Consider the following 14,567-nt stretch of genomic DNA (forward strand, 5'->3'; position numbering starts at 1 on the left):
GAGAAACTGGAAATAAAATTTATACTAAGATTATAGTCTAATTCTAAATATTTGTGGACTCTCTGGGCTTGGTCCTAGGTTGCAGCGACGTGGCTAAACGCATCAAGAAGGTTGGAATTGTGGGTAAATACGGGACCCATTATGGTGCCTCCCTCAGGAAAATGGTGAAGAAAACTGAAATCAGCCAGCATGCCAAATACACTTGCTCCTTCTGTGGCAAAACCAAGATGAAGAGATGAGCTGTGGGCATTTGGCACTGTGGTTCCTGCATGAAAACGGTAGCTGGTGGTGCCTGGACCTAAATACCACTTCTGCTGTCACAGTAAAGTCTGCCATCAGAGGACTGAAGGAACTGAAGGCCCAGTAAAGCACCACCATTTGAAATGTTGCTAGCCTATAAAAATTGGTTAATTTATATAACAAAAAAAAAAATATTTGTGGAAATGGCATGTAGATAAGAATAAACATAAGTTTTAAAATACACAAATAATAACTTAGCAAAAAAAAAATATCAGCCTTCTACCCTGTTTATCTAGGTTATTTGATAAACAGCAGAAGAGAATATTTTAGGCTATAACTCCATTCTCTAGACATTTATCACTGGTTACCAGAAATACTAATAAAACAATAAAAATGTCCAAAAAATATACAAGCTCAGAAGCCAACAAAAATGTAAAAGACTTAGATAACTCAAAGTTAAACTCTTCAATTTTACTGATTTAAAAAATCAAGATATTTTCTTACCTGTCTCTTGTATGTTTCTAATTGTGTACGTGCTGCATTTGCCTTCTTTAATTCTTCTTCTAGGCTGACTGTATTATGCATATACATCATGTTTGTTTCCTGTAAAGTTTTCACCTGCTTGCGAAGGTCATTCAGATCTTGGAGCTTCTGACGATATATCTCAACTGTTGACTCCAGTTTATTTGCTTTATCAGAGGTAGCCCTATAATAGCAAAGACTAAACATTACTGTGTAAAAACTAGTAAGTACACATAACAATGTTATTCTGGCTGTAAAATGAGTCTTCCCAATGAACTATCAATTGGTTAAAAAAAAAATGAGAGGGACAGAGAAAAGAAATCATAAACTTTGCGAGAACTTTGGAGACAGACTCAGGCCTAAAACTGTCTAAAGTTCAACCCTTCCGTTATAAAGTCATCAAAATAAAAATGCTTCAGATTTGACAAACTGAATTATCAAACTATTTTATATATCAGAAAAATGTATAAAAAAAGAATGGTTTTCTAAATATAATTGAACAATTCTGAGCTGCTCTGTCGCTTACAGGTCAATTGTGCTTTGTGCATAATATTTAATGTAGTTCTGCTCTAAGTATTTGATATACTAAGGAAGTTGACTCAACTTATAATTTGTTTAGCAAAGCACTTCCCTTTGGAGTTGTGCTTACCTGACAACTGGGCTAGAGCAAAAATAAATAAATAAACCAAACCACTTCAATATCACATGCAAGTTCAAATTAATGGTTATAAAGATTTCGTTTAAAATAAGGACATTAAAAACTGTGCAAGAAAATGGCTGATTAAAAAAATTTAACAGAAAATATAAAAGTCATGTGGATAGACTACTTGCTTCAGTAACATTTTACAGGCAAAAACTAAATATAAATTTTATATTGTCAAAGACTATAAGACAAACCTGAGATAACCTTGAAATAAATGCTAGGATTCTTATCTATATTTTATCAAATGTCAAAATGTGGTTTGTGACTGCATTTCCTTACACAAAAATTTCACAAGATATACTAGTAAGCACAAGAAAGTCAAGCCAAATGTATCTAAAAGTAACTCAGCTTACAAATTTTTAAGAAAAAGGTATCATTTTCTTAAATGAGAAATAAGAAAAAGGTTTATGAAACTGTCCTAACAAGAATCAAATGTTATCCTTAAACAGTCCATAACTATCAACAAGCATAAAAGAAGTAAAGACTAGGAGGCTGGATAAAAACTGATCAATACTTGATACATAGGGAAAACTCTAAGAATCCCTGATTAAAATATGGAATACTGAAATGACTAAGTAATAACTTAGAAGTGACATAATTATATTTAGACATGCCATACCTAAGAACATCTATTTCATCTTTCAGGGCTCTTGTTTCCTCAGCAAGACTAGTCAACTCATCATTCCTATGTTGAAATTCAATTAATTGCTTTTCAAGTTCTTCACAGTGAACACGGTAATCATCTTTTGCAGCTTCGAGCCTTGCATAAAGAAAACAAGTATTTATAATGTAATTTCTATTATTTGTTTTCTTACTGAGATATGAGCTTAGCAAAACTTACTTAAATTTTTTGGATTCTGCATTCAAAAGAAGAAAAACTAAAGGAATAAGGTACTTTTCAGCTGTTAGTTTTAAAACAGACCTGAGAAGCAACAGATGTTCAGAATTTTCATTTTTACTTCTAAAACACTGAGCTTGGTTTTCTAGTTCAAACAGGAATTTTAATTTCAAAAGATGAAGAGAAAATGTATATATTAAAGTTATCCAAAAATATACATAGCGTGTAAAGTAGTAAAGTATTAACTCTAAGTATAGACTATGATAAAGAATAAATACTTCAAAGCCTAGAGCAACAACAAAAACTAAAATGACAATACAGTAATTAAAATATTAAAAAATATTTGATCAACTGAAAATAATGCAAAAAAGGAAGAAAAATAAACCCAAGACTAGATATAACAAATGAAAAATAGAAAATCGATAGACCTAGATACAGCCATGTCAAAAATTACATAAAAGTCAAATGGACTGAACATACCAATTAAAAAGGCAGAGACTATCAGACTGGATTAAAAAAAAGCAAGGCTCAAATATATTTTAGTTACAAGAAATATTTTAAATATAAAGACACAATATATTAAAAGTAAAAAGATGAAAAAAAGTACCATGCAAACAGTAAGCAAAGAAAGCTGGGGTGGTTATATTAACATCAAAAAAATTTTAAAGACAAAAAGTATTACCAAAGATGAAGAGAGACAGTTCATAATAATAAAAGGGTCAATTTATCAGAAAGACATATCATAAAGGTATATATAAGTAAAAACAGAATTTTAAAATAGATAAAGCAAAAACTTATAGAATCAGAGATCCACAAATCGATAATTACTGTTGAAAATTTTAACATCAGTCTCCCAATAAATGATAGAACTAAACAAAAATGTCAGTAAAAATACAGAAAAGATCTGAATAACACTATTAACCAGTTTGATATAATTAATATTTATGATACAAGTAAGTCAAAAAAACAGAACACACATTCTTTGCAAGTACACATGGAACACTCACCACAATACAACATATGAGCAATAAAATAAGTATTATAAATATTAAAAGATTGAAGTCTCATGGAATATGTTCTCTAACCACAAGGAAATTAAATTAGAAATCAGTCACAATACGAAGTCTGTAGAAAAGCCTTAAATATTTAGAAATTAAACAACACATTTCTAAATAATCCCCGAGTCAAAGAAGAAATCACGAGGGAAATTAGAAAATATTTCAAACTGAATAATAATAGAAACACAATCAATCAAATTTTGGGGACCCAGCTAAATCAGTGCTTAGAGGAAAATTTACAGCTTTAAAGGCTAATTTTAGAAATAAAGAAAGCCTTAAAATCAATCATCTAACTTGAAGAGGCTAAAAAAAGAAGGGCAAATTAAATCCAAAGGAAGTAAAATAAATAAAGAACAGAGATCTAAAACTTACAATATGGAAAGTTAATAAAGGATGTTTGAAAAGATTAATAAAATTGATGAACCTCTAGCAAGAGTGACCAAGAAAAATGAGAGAAAACACAAATTACCAGTATCAGGAATGAAAAAGGAAATACCACTACAGCTCCTACAGTCACTAAAGGGACAATAAATAGAATATTATTAACAACTTTATGCCAATAAATTCAACAACTTAAATCAAATAAACATATACCTTGAAAAAAACAATTTAGCAAACTGACATAAGATGAAACAGAAAATCTGAAAAGCCCTATGACCATTACTGAAATTACATGTGCCATTAAAAGCCCTTTCACAAAGAAAACCACAGATCCAATTGTTTTACTGATAAATTCTATCAAATACTGAAGGAAAAAATAGTATCATTCTTACATAAACTCTTTCAGAAAATAGAGGAGGAGAGAATACTTTCTAATTATTCTATGAAACTAGCAAAACTCTGATAACAAAACCTGAAAGACATTACAAGAGAAAAAAGTTACAGACCAATATCTATTATAAAGACAGACACAAAAACACTTTCAACATATTAGCAAACCAAATCCAGTCATATGTATATAAGACAATAAAATATGACCAATTGGTTTTCCCTAGAATACAAGATTTTTTAACATTCAAAAATTAATCATATTAAAAGAGTGAAAAAGAAAAACCAAACCATCTTCTCAAGACGCAGAAAAGTCATTTGACAAAAAATCAACACCAATTAATGATAAAACTTGTAGCAAGGCAGAAATAAAGGGGGAACTCCTTCAATCTGATAAAAAGCAAATTTGAAAACTCTACAGCTAGCTTCATAATTGACAGTACTTAATTGAACATTTTCTCCAAAGACCCAGAACAAACCAAGATGTTTGCTCTTGCTCAAAACAAAGAAGATAAATACAAGGCAGAAATAATAAAAGGAAGAGGTAAAGCTCTATTAATAGACAAGGTGACTGTAGATTCCTTAGGATTTTCTACTTCAATAAACAACTAGAAGAATCAGTAAGGGAATTAAGAAACTTTGCAAGACAGAAAGATTTCAAAATACAAGACACAAGTTTCAAGATAAAAGTTTCAATATACAAAGATCAATTGTGTATCTATATACTAGCAGTAACTTTTCAGAATAATGTTTTGTGTTTGTAACAGCAAAAAAATTAAATATTTGGGAATAAAATTAACAGAAGACACACATAAAACTATGATGGAAACAGAAAATTGCTAGAGAAATTAGACTTAAATAGACAAAGATACTACATTCATAGACAGAAATTCTCAATATGGTCAAGGTATCAATCACATACAATCCAAATCGTAATCACAAAAGGTTGTTTTTTTTACAGAAACTGACTAAAAAAGCAAAGGATAGAAGAGCTAAAACAAATTTTGAGAAGAAAGAACAAAGTTGGAATACTCACACTACCTGATTTTAAATGACTTACTCTAGAGCCATAGTGATCAAAATCGTGTCTTATAGGCATAAAGATAGAAAAATTGATCAATGGGAAAGAACTGAGTCCAGAAAATGACCCAAATTTTATGGTTGTATCATTTTTCACAAAGGTGCCAAAGCAATCTGACAGAGTAAAATAAATTTCTTTTCAGCTGATGATACTGGAACAACTAAATACTCATAAGGAAAATAAAAATAAAGCTTCACATCCACACCTCACACTAGTTTCAAAAAATCAGTTCAAGATGGATCACAGACCTAAGTGTGAAAGTTAAAACTATAAAGATTCTAGAGGAAAACAGTAGAGTGTATTTTCATGACAAGGGAGCAGACAAAGATTTCTCAGACAGTGCACAAAAAGCACTGATCTTAAAAATACTGATAAATCAGACTTCACCTAAGAACTTTAACTCTTTCAGATACCATTTGAAAAATGAAAAGGCAAGCCAAGAATGGATGAAATATTACTACCTGTATATCTGACAAAGATTTTGTATCCAGAATATATATTTTTAAAACTCCTACAACTCAGTAATAAAGACAAACAACCCAATTTAAAAATAGGCTAACAGTGTGAAGAGACGATTCACAATGTAAGATATATTGCCAATAAGCACAAGAAAAGGAGCTTACCATATCATTAGTTATCAGGAAAATACAAATTAAAGCCACAATTCAACACCCTTAACACATCCCCTGGGATAACTAAAATTAAAAAGCTTGATAAAGCCAAGTTATGTTATACAGGCAGAGTAACTAGAGCAACCAGCAGCAAACACTGCTGGTGGGAATGTAAAACAATATGAACACTTTGGGAAATGGTTTGCCAGTATCTTTTAACACTAAACACAGACATAATGTGTAACTCAGCAATACCAGTTCATTCATGTATTTGCCAACGAGAAATGAAAAAATATGTTCACAAAAAGTCTTATACTCCAATGTTCATACCAGCTTTATTTATATTAGCCAAAATCTGGAAACCCAAATGCCCATCTAAAGGAAAATGAATAAGCAAAATGTGTCATAATGAGAAATAATTCCATATAATGGAATACTACTCAGCAATAAAAAAGAATGAACTACTGATATATTCAGCAACATCTGTAAATTTCACAAATATGCTGAGCATAAGAAGCCAGTCACCAAAGAATTCATATTGCAGTTCAATTTATAAGAACTTCTAGATGAGAGAAAACATATCTATGGTGGAAAATAATCAGAAGAGTAATTACTCTCTGGGAGATAGGGGTTGACTGGGAAGGGGCATAGGGGAACTTTCTGTAGTGATAGAAATGATCTATCAAACAATAAAAGTGTGAGTTACAAAAATGTACGCATTTGTTAAAACATGCCAAATTGTACTCAGTATTTATTCATTTCACAATATGCAAATGTCATCATAACAAAAACAGAACTGTAAATGTACTGAAGTCTAGTATTAGTTTGCTTTTTACAGAGGTATGGGTTAGCAATTCTTACTTCCTATGTGTTTTGGGATTGAGTAAATGAGAAAATGTATTGAGGAAAGTGGAAACCAGGTTTCTCACTGTTGGAGAAGGGAGTTACAATATAGAAATGGAGAAAATCAGAATGAACCCTGAAGTCACTGGACTAAAATGGAAGATGATAAGATGAACTCATTGTTCATAATTGTAGGTATGAAAATAAATGCAGATATGTGCATATACGCACGTGTGCAAACATGGACTGGTATGAACCTGTGCAAGAGTATTTCCTAGCTCTGTACACCAAGGTGGCTCAGAAGTAATGACAGAAAGTTTCATCTGGAGCATAGTTCTTTGTTTCTAAATAACATTCTCCACTAAAAGCAATAAGGGCTTCTTGGAGAAATGGCTGATTCTAGAGTTGAGGAAGAATAAGAAGAAGAAGTTGTGCCAGTAAGTAAGAAAATACTCAAAGAAGGATAGCAACATGTTGAAATTGAAAGGTTTCTCAGTGGTCAAATCTGGGACAATTTAAACATCAAGACAAATGATGACAGTAATGGAACTATTGTCCATTGAATATCCATTACTATCAATAATTGGATCCATTTCCTAAATGCAATGCATGACCCCGGATTAGATTCTGAACCAAGAAAAAAATTACCTATAAAGGACACTGAAATAGCTGCTGGAATTTGAATATGATCTGTGGATTAGATAATGATATTGTATCAATGACCAATTCACTATTTTGATCACTATGCTGTGATTTATAAGAGAATATCTTTGTTCTTAGGAAATACATACTGAAGTATATAGGGGTAAAGGGGCATGTCTCCAATTTACTCTCAAATGGTTCCAAACACTAACACGTGTGTGTGTGTGTGTGTGTGTGTATATATATATATATATATATATATATATATATGATTATGTAAAGAGACTGCTAAAGCAAATGAAGAAAACTGTAAAACAACTGTCAAATCTGAATGAAAGGTATAAAGGAGCTCCTTATACTATTCTTGCAACTTTTTCGTAAGTTTGAAATCATATCAAAATAAAGTAACAACGGGGCTTCCCTGGTGGCGCAGTGGTTGAGAGTCCGCCTGCCGATGCAGGGGATGTGGGTTCGTGCCCCGGTCTGGGAGGATCCCACATGCCACGGAGCGGCTGAGACTGTGAGCCATGGTCGCTGAGTCTGCACGTCTGGAGCCTGCGCTCCACAACGGGAGAGGCCACACCAGTGAGAGGCCCGTGTACCGCAAAAAAAAAAAAAACTAATAATAATAAAAAAAATAATAAAGTAACAACAACAAAAATACATACAGTACAACTGGAGCACCTACCCTCAAGGCCTTATAGTGCAAGGCTCAGTGGTAAGCACATAAGAGACAATACATTTTTATTAAAGGTTAGATGTACACTTTTTTTTTAAAAGAAGAAATATAAAAGTTTATATGAAAAGCATCTTCTTTAGCTTAAGATTTACATTTTTTCCATTTATTATCAAGTTCCTTCTCCTATGTAAGAAACTCCCACTTCTCTCCAGGCTTCAGCAATCACTCCTTTAAACTACACTTGGACTTGCCTATGGCCTTCATTTGGCCCTTATCACACATTATTTTGAATTGTTTTGTTTTTTACGTATGTATCCTACTTGCCAAACTGAACTGTTAGCCCTATGAGGGCAGGAACCACTTACACCATTCAGTATTTTCAACAGTATTTTTAGGATTCTAATCCTAAACATGCTTTGTAATGCTTAAAAATTAGTTGTTGATATTATGATTTTTTAGCTACTATTTTAATAAAACTGTATAAAATGATTTCCACTACAAATGTTACCTGAAGTTTTCTTCCTGTAATTGTTCTAGTTGCAACTGTGCATGAAAATACTTTTTTGCAACCATTGTATTTGGATCATCAAAAGAACCATCCAACTGGTCAAGTTTTTCATTCATCATCTCATTCTCAGAAACTAGTGAATTCTTTTCATCTTGAAGTGCTGTCACCTAAAAAACAAATACACAAACATAAGCATCAATAGCAAAAAAGCTTAGAATAAATCTGACCAAGCCATTAAATAGCTTGGTCAAGCAGACTAGATAATTTCTAAGGATCCTTAGAGCTCTGGAGTTCTGGGTCTGGGAGATTTGGGTCAGAAGAAATCAACTTTCTTAATACAGAGAAAACAGAGTTAATACATATAAGAATATCTTTCAAATGTTATGTTTGCTTTAGTTCCGAAAAGAAAATGTTTCTAAGTCTCTAAAATCTTTAAATACCAATGAACTTCAAAAAATTAATTTGTTTCCCTTTTAGGTATAATTTTTTAGGATGCTGTTACCTAGTAAGCCAAAATATACACACATATATACAAAGTTACCATTTTAGGTTCCTGGTAGAAAATTATCAGTTACACATCACGTCTTCAGGCAATAGGCACATTATTTGGTTAATGAATCAGTAACAAAAACCTGAATTGAATGCAACTGCACACTGAAACTATTTAAAATGGATACAAACATGTAACTTCAGAATCACATCAACATCAGCACTTGATACATTTTTAATTTTACTTACATATTTATGTTAAGCATGATTTGCTCTCTCAGTTTTATTTCTTTTTCATTTAAAAACATCTTTAAAAATTTACAGCTAAGGCTGTGACCTTTTATAAGACTAGAAGTTTATGTGTGATTTTATTAAGATTAGTTTGAAAAAAGGTTGACCTCCCATAACTTACAATATAATATTGCACAAGTTTGCTATTTATATTTTCAAAAGGTATAATCAATTCAGTCCAGTTATGGGAATGGGACTACATATTTACACACCAAGCTAATAAGAGGAAATTAAAATCAAATTATAGTCTTAAATACAGTGTAGGCATGTTACAAACACTGTCCTCCAAATGAGGAACACAAACAAAGGCTGGGAAACTGTTCCCAGACAGACTAGGAGGAAACAGTTTCTCTTCCTAAATTCAGTGCATGCGTCCATTTTTGTCATGCAAGCAGTCTAGTGACCTGTCTAGGAGGAAACAGTTTCTCTTCCTAAATTCAGTACATGCATCCATTCTTGTCATGCAAGCAGTCTAATGACCTGTCATGTACAATCCTAAGTGTTTGGGATACAAAAAAGAATGAGAGGTTGTGCCCTTTTAAGATCGCTACAGCAGAAATGTAAACAATTACAGGACAGAAAATGTGGTGCTTTGGTGGAACTATACTATGGGGGGTTGGGGGCCCACAAAGAAAACAAGATCTCGTTCTAGCTTGAAGGTAGGGACTGTTGTAAAAAGACTGGTAGAGGAGAAACAATACCCTGTCTTCAAACTGGCTAAGAATCCCCTGAAGAAGGGAGAGGAGCACGGGCAAACTTAGTTTTCAATACCTAGTGGGTAACCAACCTTGTTCCTATCCATGCAATTTACATTGTGGTTCTAGAGCCACCTTTATCACAGATATGAAGGAGGCGGGTATTAAACATGAGAATTCCTCGGACCCATCCCAGATGGGTGACTTAAGAGTGTCCAGTGGTGGTTCTAGGCATCTCTTTTAACAAGATGCCATGGTGATATTTTGTTTAGGTTCACTCTGTACCTGCCTCTGTCCCTTTCTGTTTCTCTCTGTCTCTGTCTCTCTCTGAGCTATTTAAAAGAGACAGAAAGTTCAAAAAGCTAAAAAAGAAAAAAAAAAAAGCTCAAAAATAATACTCATATTCTCACATCACTCAGACTTAATATTTTTATAATTGTTTATTTTAAAAATTAAAATATAAAGTAAACTTCTATAGCTGGAGTCCTCTTTATCACATTGTGCCCAGTCGCACATACTCTGTAGACACCTTAAGTTTGAAAATAACTGCCTCATTGAATCTTATACAATGCTGGGTAAAAGTATGCTTTTCTCTAACATACTAGAAGCAAGAATAACCAGCCTCTGTTACTGCAGTAAGTGAAGCAGTGTTACCTACTGCTGCCAGGTGGTATGATAAACCTGTCCTAACTTGCCCCAAGGCCCCATAATCATCTTGGACCAAAACTTTGTGAAAGTTTCTCAAAACTTTACATCAAATTCTCATGTGGATTTTTTTTCTTTCTTTTTTTAAAGTACGCATAATCAGGCCTTACTCCTGACTTAGTGAGTCATAATTTCATTTGTCCCAGTATCTATAATCATAATTTACACAGAACTCACACAGATCTTTATTTAAATGGATTGAGCTTCATCACCAGATCTTTCACTACAGAATCTCCTCTGTTCTTGCATTCTTTATTCTGATTAAAACATGTTTGCTAACTGGATTGTGTCAATGAGTAGTTTTTTTTCAAGAAAGGGAGTTTGCACCTGCACTCCTCAGTTAATGCTGTTTCCCTGCCTCAGCATTTTGCGGATATTGCTCCTCTATATTCCGGCATGGAAGTTGTAGGGGAGCCTGATTTTCTTATCTTTGTGGGTGACTTACCTTTTCTACTTGACTGAGTTGTTTTTCCTGTATTCTTGAAGTCTGATAGCTTAACTAGGGTAAGGGTTGGTGTTAAACATTATTCACTGATTTGTTTCTATCTAGCTGCGATTTCCTTTTAAATCTTCACTTTGTTGTCCTACCACCTAGTCTATTCTATTGATGTGTTCTTATGAAACTGTAATACTAAATGAAGTGAAAGTTATTTTCTAAGCTTGGCTGTTGTCTTTTACATGCTCTTGTCTGTTTTTGGTTTTAGTCTGTAATGTTCACAGAGATGTCATGCTCTGATTCTTTTCATCTAGTTCATGTTTTGTGGGCAGTTAAGATACCCTGTTTGTTCTGGCATAGTGTTGAAGACTTCTTGGACACCCTTTCCACTGTAACCCATGGCCCAGTATGTTCTCCCCTCTGGGTAATAGTTGGGACTGTTTTCTCTCCACCTCTCTATATAGCCTTGTGAGTGGTCAGGGAAGATAGTGTGCGGGGCGGGGGCGGGGGGGGCAGCATGGGGGCAGCTGAGACAACGGGCAATCTTTTTATAACACCTGGGCTAGGCTCTCACTTCTGAGGTTTAAGTACTTCATACCAGGGTGGTGAGAAGTATATTCCATTCCCATGGAGAAATTCCTTTGGGCATCAGACTGTTTCCCCAATTCAGTGTGTGGCCCTACAGCCTTTGTTCCTATCAGAAAGAGTCCTTAGTTTCTTCTTAGCCATCATTTCCACTCTTCCCCACTCCAAAGAAAATGAAGGACTCATAGTGATTGGGTAGATTACTGTGAGAAGTCTCAAGATTTTTGTTGATTCCCCTGCATGGGCTGGGGATGAAGGAAGAACAGCAGGTTCCTGCCATGCAGCACCTCTGTCAACATCATATGCCTGCTTCTTTCCTTGATTACCAGCTTTTAATTTAACTTCATTAGGTTATGCCCTTTTGTTTATTCACCTGCCCTTGGTGAATTTCTTTGCAGCTTATTTTTCTTTTTTGGTTTATTTGGTTGAGTATTAAAAAAGAATTCTCCCCAAATTTTAGAATCACTCTCAAGTGACATATGATTAAAAGTAAACATTTTTCAAAAATAATTTTCCTTATAAAATTGGGGTATCATATACACCTGTGTGCAATTCATATTGTTAAATTAATTATTTTTGTTTTGATTATATGCAGTTTTGATTATATTCATTTCACATGTGTAGCAGATAGTTGAGGGTTGACTCTATTTTGATACTGGAATTAAAAATGCCAAAACTTGGGATGTCTACACTTTTCAACTAAAATCAGATCATCACATACTCTCCATCATGTGTTACAAACACTGAAATGTTTTAACAGAATTTTGTGTTCTTTTTTGAATATGAATTTCTCAGAAAACTGTACAGAGATCCTACATGAGACTGGTAATACCTGAATGATTTAATCCTCTATTCTTTATATGAGGTATTCTGGAGAGAGGATATAATCTTACTTGAAAATAAAACATCTCTGATGCTGTGCAGGTCTGTGCATATATGTGAGTGTGGTTAGGAAAGGAAAAAGGAGAAAAGGTAGACGTTCTCATAATTTTGAGACACTAGCTTCGTACAAATATAAACACTGGCTTTGTTCAAACATAGAGGAGTGATGTTTAAAGATGACGTTAGAAGATCTGGATTCTAGTGCTGTCACTGCCCTACGTAGCTGAGTCACCCTGACCAAGTCACTTCTCGTTTTCTTATTTGCAGACCCTTGAATGTTAGAAATATTACCCAGCCCTATCACTTTAGATATTTATCTCATCAAGCAAGGATAATGCTACCACAACCTTTGTTCCTTGTCCTCACACTTTTCAGAGTCAATTATTTATGTAGCTCATTATTTGAATGAAAAGTGCAATTTACATACAGCATAATATGATGGTACATTTAAATCTTTGTATAATTTTTCGAGACTTATTGCATAATTTTCACATAACAATAATAACAATACATGCAAACATATACACAGCCCTATGCACCAGGCCCTGCTTTAAGTGCTTTATGTATATTAATTCATTTAAATGTAATTATCACTCTGGGAGATATATACTATTAACACATCATTTCTCAAAAGAGAAATATGAAGTATAGAGAAATTAAGCAATTTGCCTGAGCATATACAACCAGCTAGTAACATAACCAGGTTCTGAATATAGGCAGCCTGGTTTGACAATCTACTCCTTTAACTGTTAACTACTGTCTCTCATGTCAAGTTTATTTTGCTAACACGTATGTGCATAGGAACCCAAGAATCACATACATGTGTTCATATACACATACATGTTAGCAAAACAAACTTGGATCTCAAATTTATTGGGGGTCAAGCCCTTCTAAATATTTCCATAAAGGACCCCACTTAATATTCATACCCTATAAAGTAGATACTTCAGTTTTCCCTTTTTACAAAACAAACCAAGGCATCATCTAAGCAGTTGAAATTCTGCAATTAGAATGACCCTCTCAATGAAGTAGTTAAGCAAACAATTTTCAACTCTAAAAGAAGAATTATAAAGTTCATGTTTGAAGAGTCAAGCCTATAACAGACTCTTTCAATGGTCCCTCCATGAAATGAAACCCAACCTCCAAAACACTTTACTAATTAATTAATTAAAATAAGACTCTTGTAAATTTAAAGAGGAAATTATTCTTCGATCCATACCTGCATATCTAGTTCTTGGCATCTTTGCCTCAGTTCTTCTTTTTCTGCTAGTGCTTCCTGAAGTTCTTCCAGGGCCCTTTTAAGCTGAAATAGAAAATGTCCTAACTCTTAGTAAATCACATTTTGAAACAAATTGAAAAATATACTTTTATCAAAACACATATATACACTGATGTTGGAAATGCTTTTAAAATGTACCTATTAACAAATAAGTAGTAATATGTTGTTTTTCTGTAAATAATATCAACAGAGTCTCATTAACATTTAAGGCTAAGGTCCCACAGAAATAAAATTTTATGTAAATCTTTGTGAAATATTTAAAACAGAGTATTAGAGGATGAACTGTTTATTTTATCACAGAAAAAAATTTAGAGCACAGCATGTTTATATTTAAATAAAATTTTTATAGAAAAAATTTTTTTTAATTTGAAATACTTCTTGAGATGGCTGGTGACACTCATGAAAGTCAGATGCCCAAACATATAACAGGAAAAGTATTTGATGCATTTACCTCTCCTCTTACCCTTCCCCTTATAACCCAGATTGGTTATACAGAAGAGGAGTGTGCCTTTTCCTCCATGTAAAACAACTGTGTAAAACAACCAGGGAAAGAAGCCCTGAGTACAGGACCTTTGAGTTAATTCTTCAATATTAGAGGAAAGCAACTGTGACAAAAATCATATTTCCTTATTAGGTAAATTAGAATTCAGCAGAATTTTTAAGTACTATTTAATTATGTAACTATACAGAATGGGCCACATATGTATTAACA

General features: G+C 33.3%; 1 protein-coding gene and 1 pseudogene across 2 annotated transcripts in view; one reads left to right on the forward strand and one right to left on the reverse strand.

The window, feature by feature from the left end:
* HOOK1 (hook microtubule tethering protein 1) overlaps positions 1-14,567 on the reverse strand; it is a 67,558-nt gene that overhangs the window by 24,933 nt on the left and 28,058 nt on the right. For both annotated transcript variants that reach the window (XM_004273788.4, XM_033435384.2), the window contains 4 exons: positions 13,796-13,879; positions 8,494-8,660; positions 2,085-2,225; positions 745-946 (listed from right to left, as the gene is read on the reverse strand). In XM_004273788.4, coding sequence (XP_004273836.1) covers positions 745-946; positions 2,085-2,225; positions 8,494-8,660; positions 13,796-13,879 — 594 coding nt within the window. The remainder of the gene's footprint in view (positions 1-744; positions 947-2,084; positions 2,226-8,493; positions 8,661-13,795; positions 13,880-14,567) is intronic.
* On the forward strand, positions 51-7,967 carry LOC125965678 (60S ribosomal protein L37a-like; annotated as a pseudogene).

Source organism: Orcinus orca, chromosome 1 (assembly GCF_937001465.1).
Source record: "Orcinus orca chromosome 1, mOrcOrc1.1, whole genome shotgun sequence".
In the NCBI taxonomy this organism is placed as follows: domain Eukaryota; kingdom Metazoa; phylum Chordata; class Mammalia; order Artiodactyla; family Delphinidae; genus Orcinus; species Orcinus orca.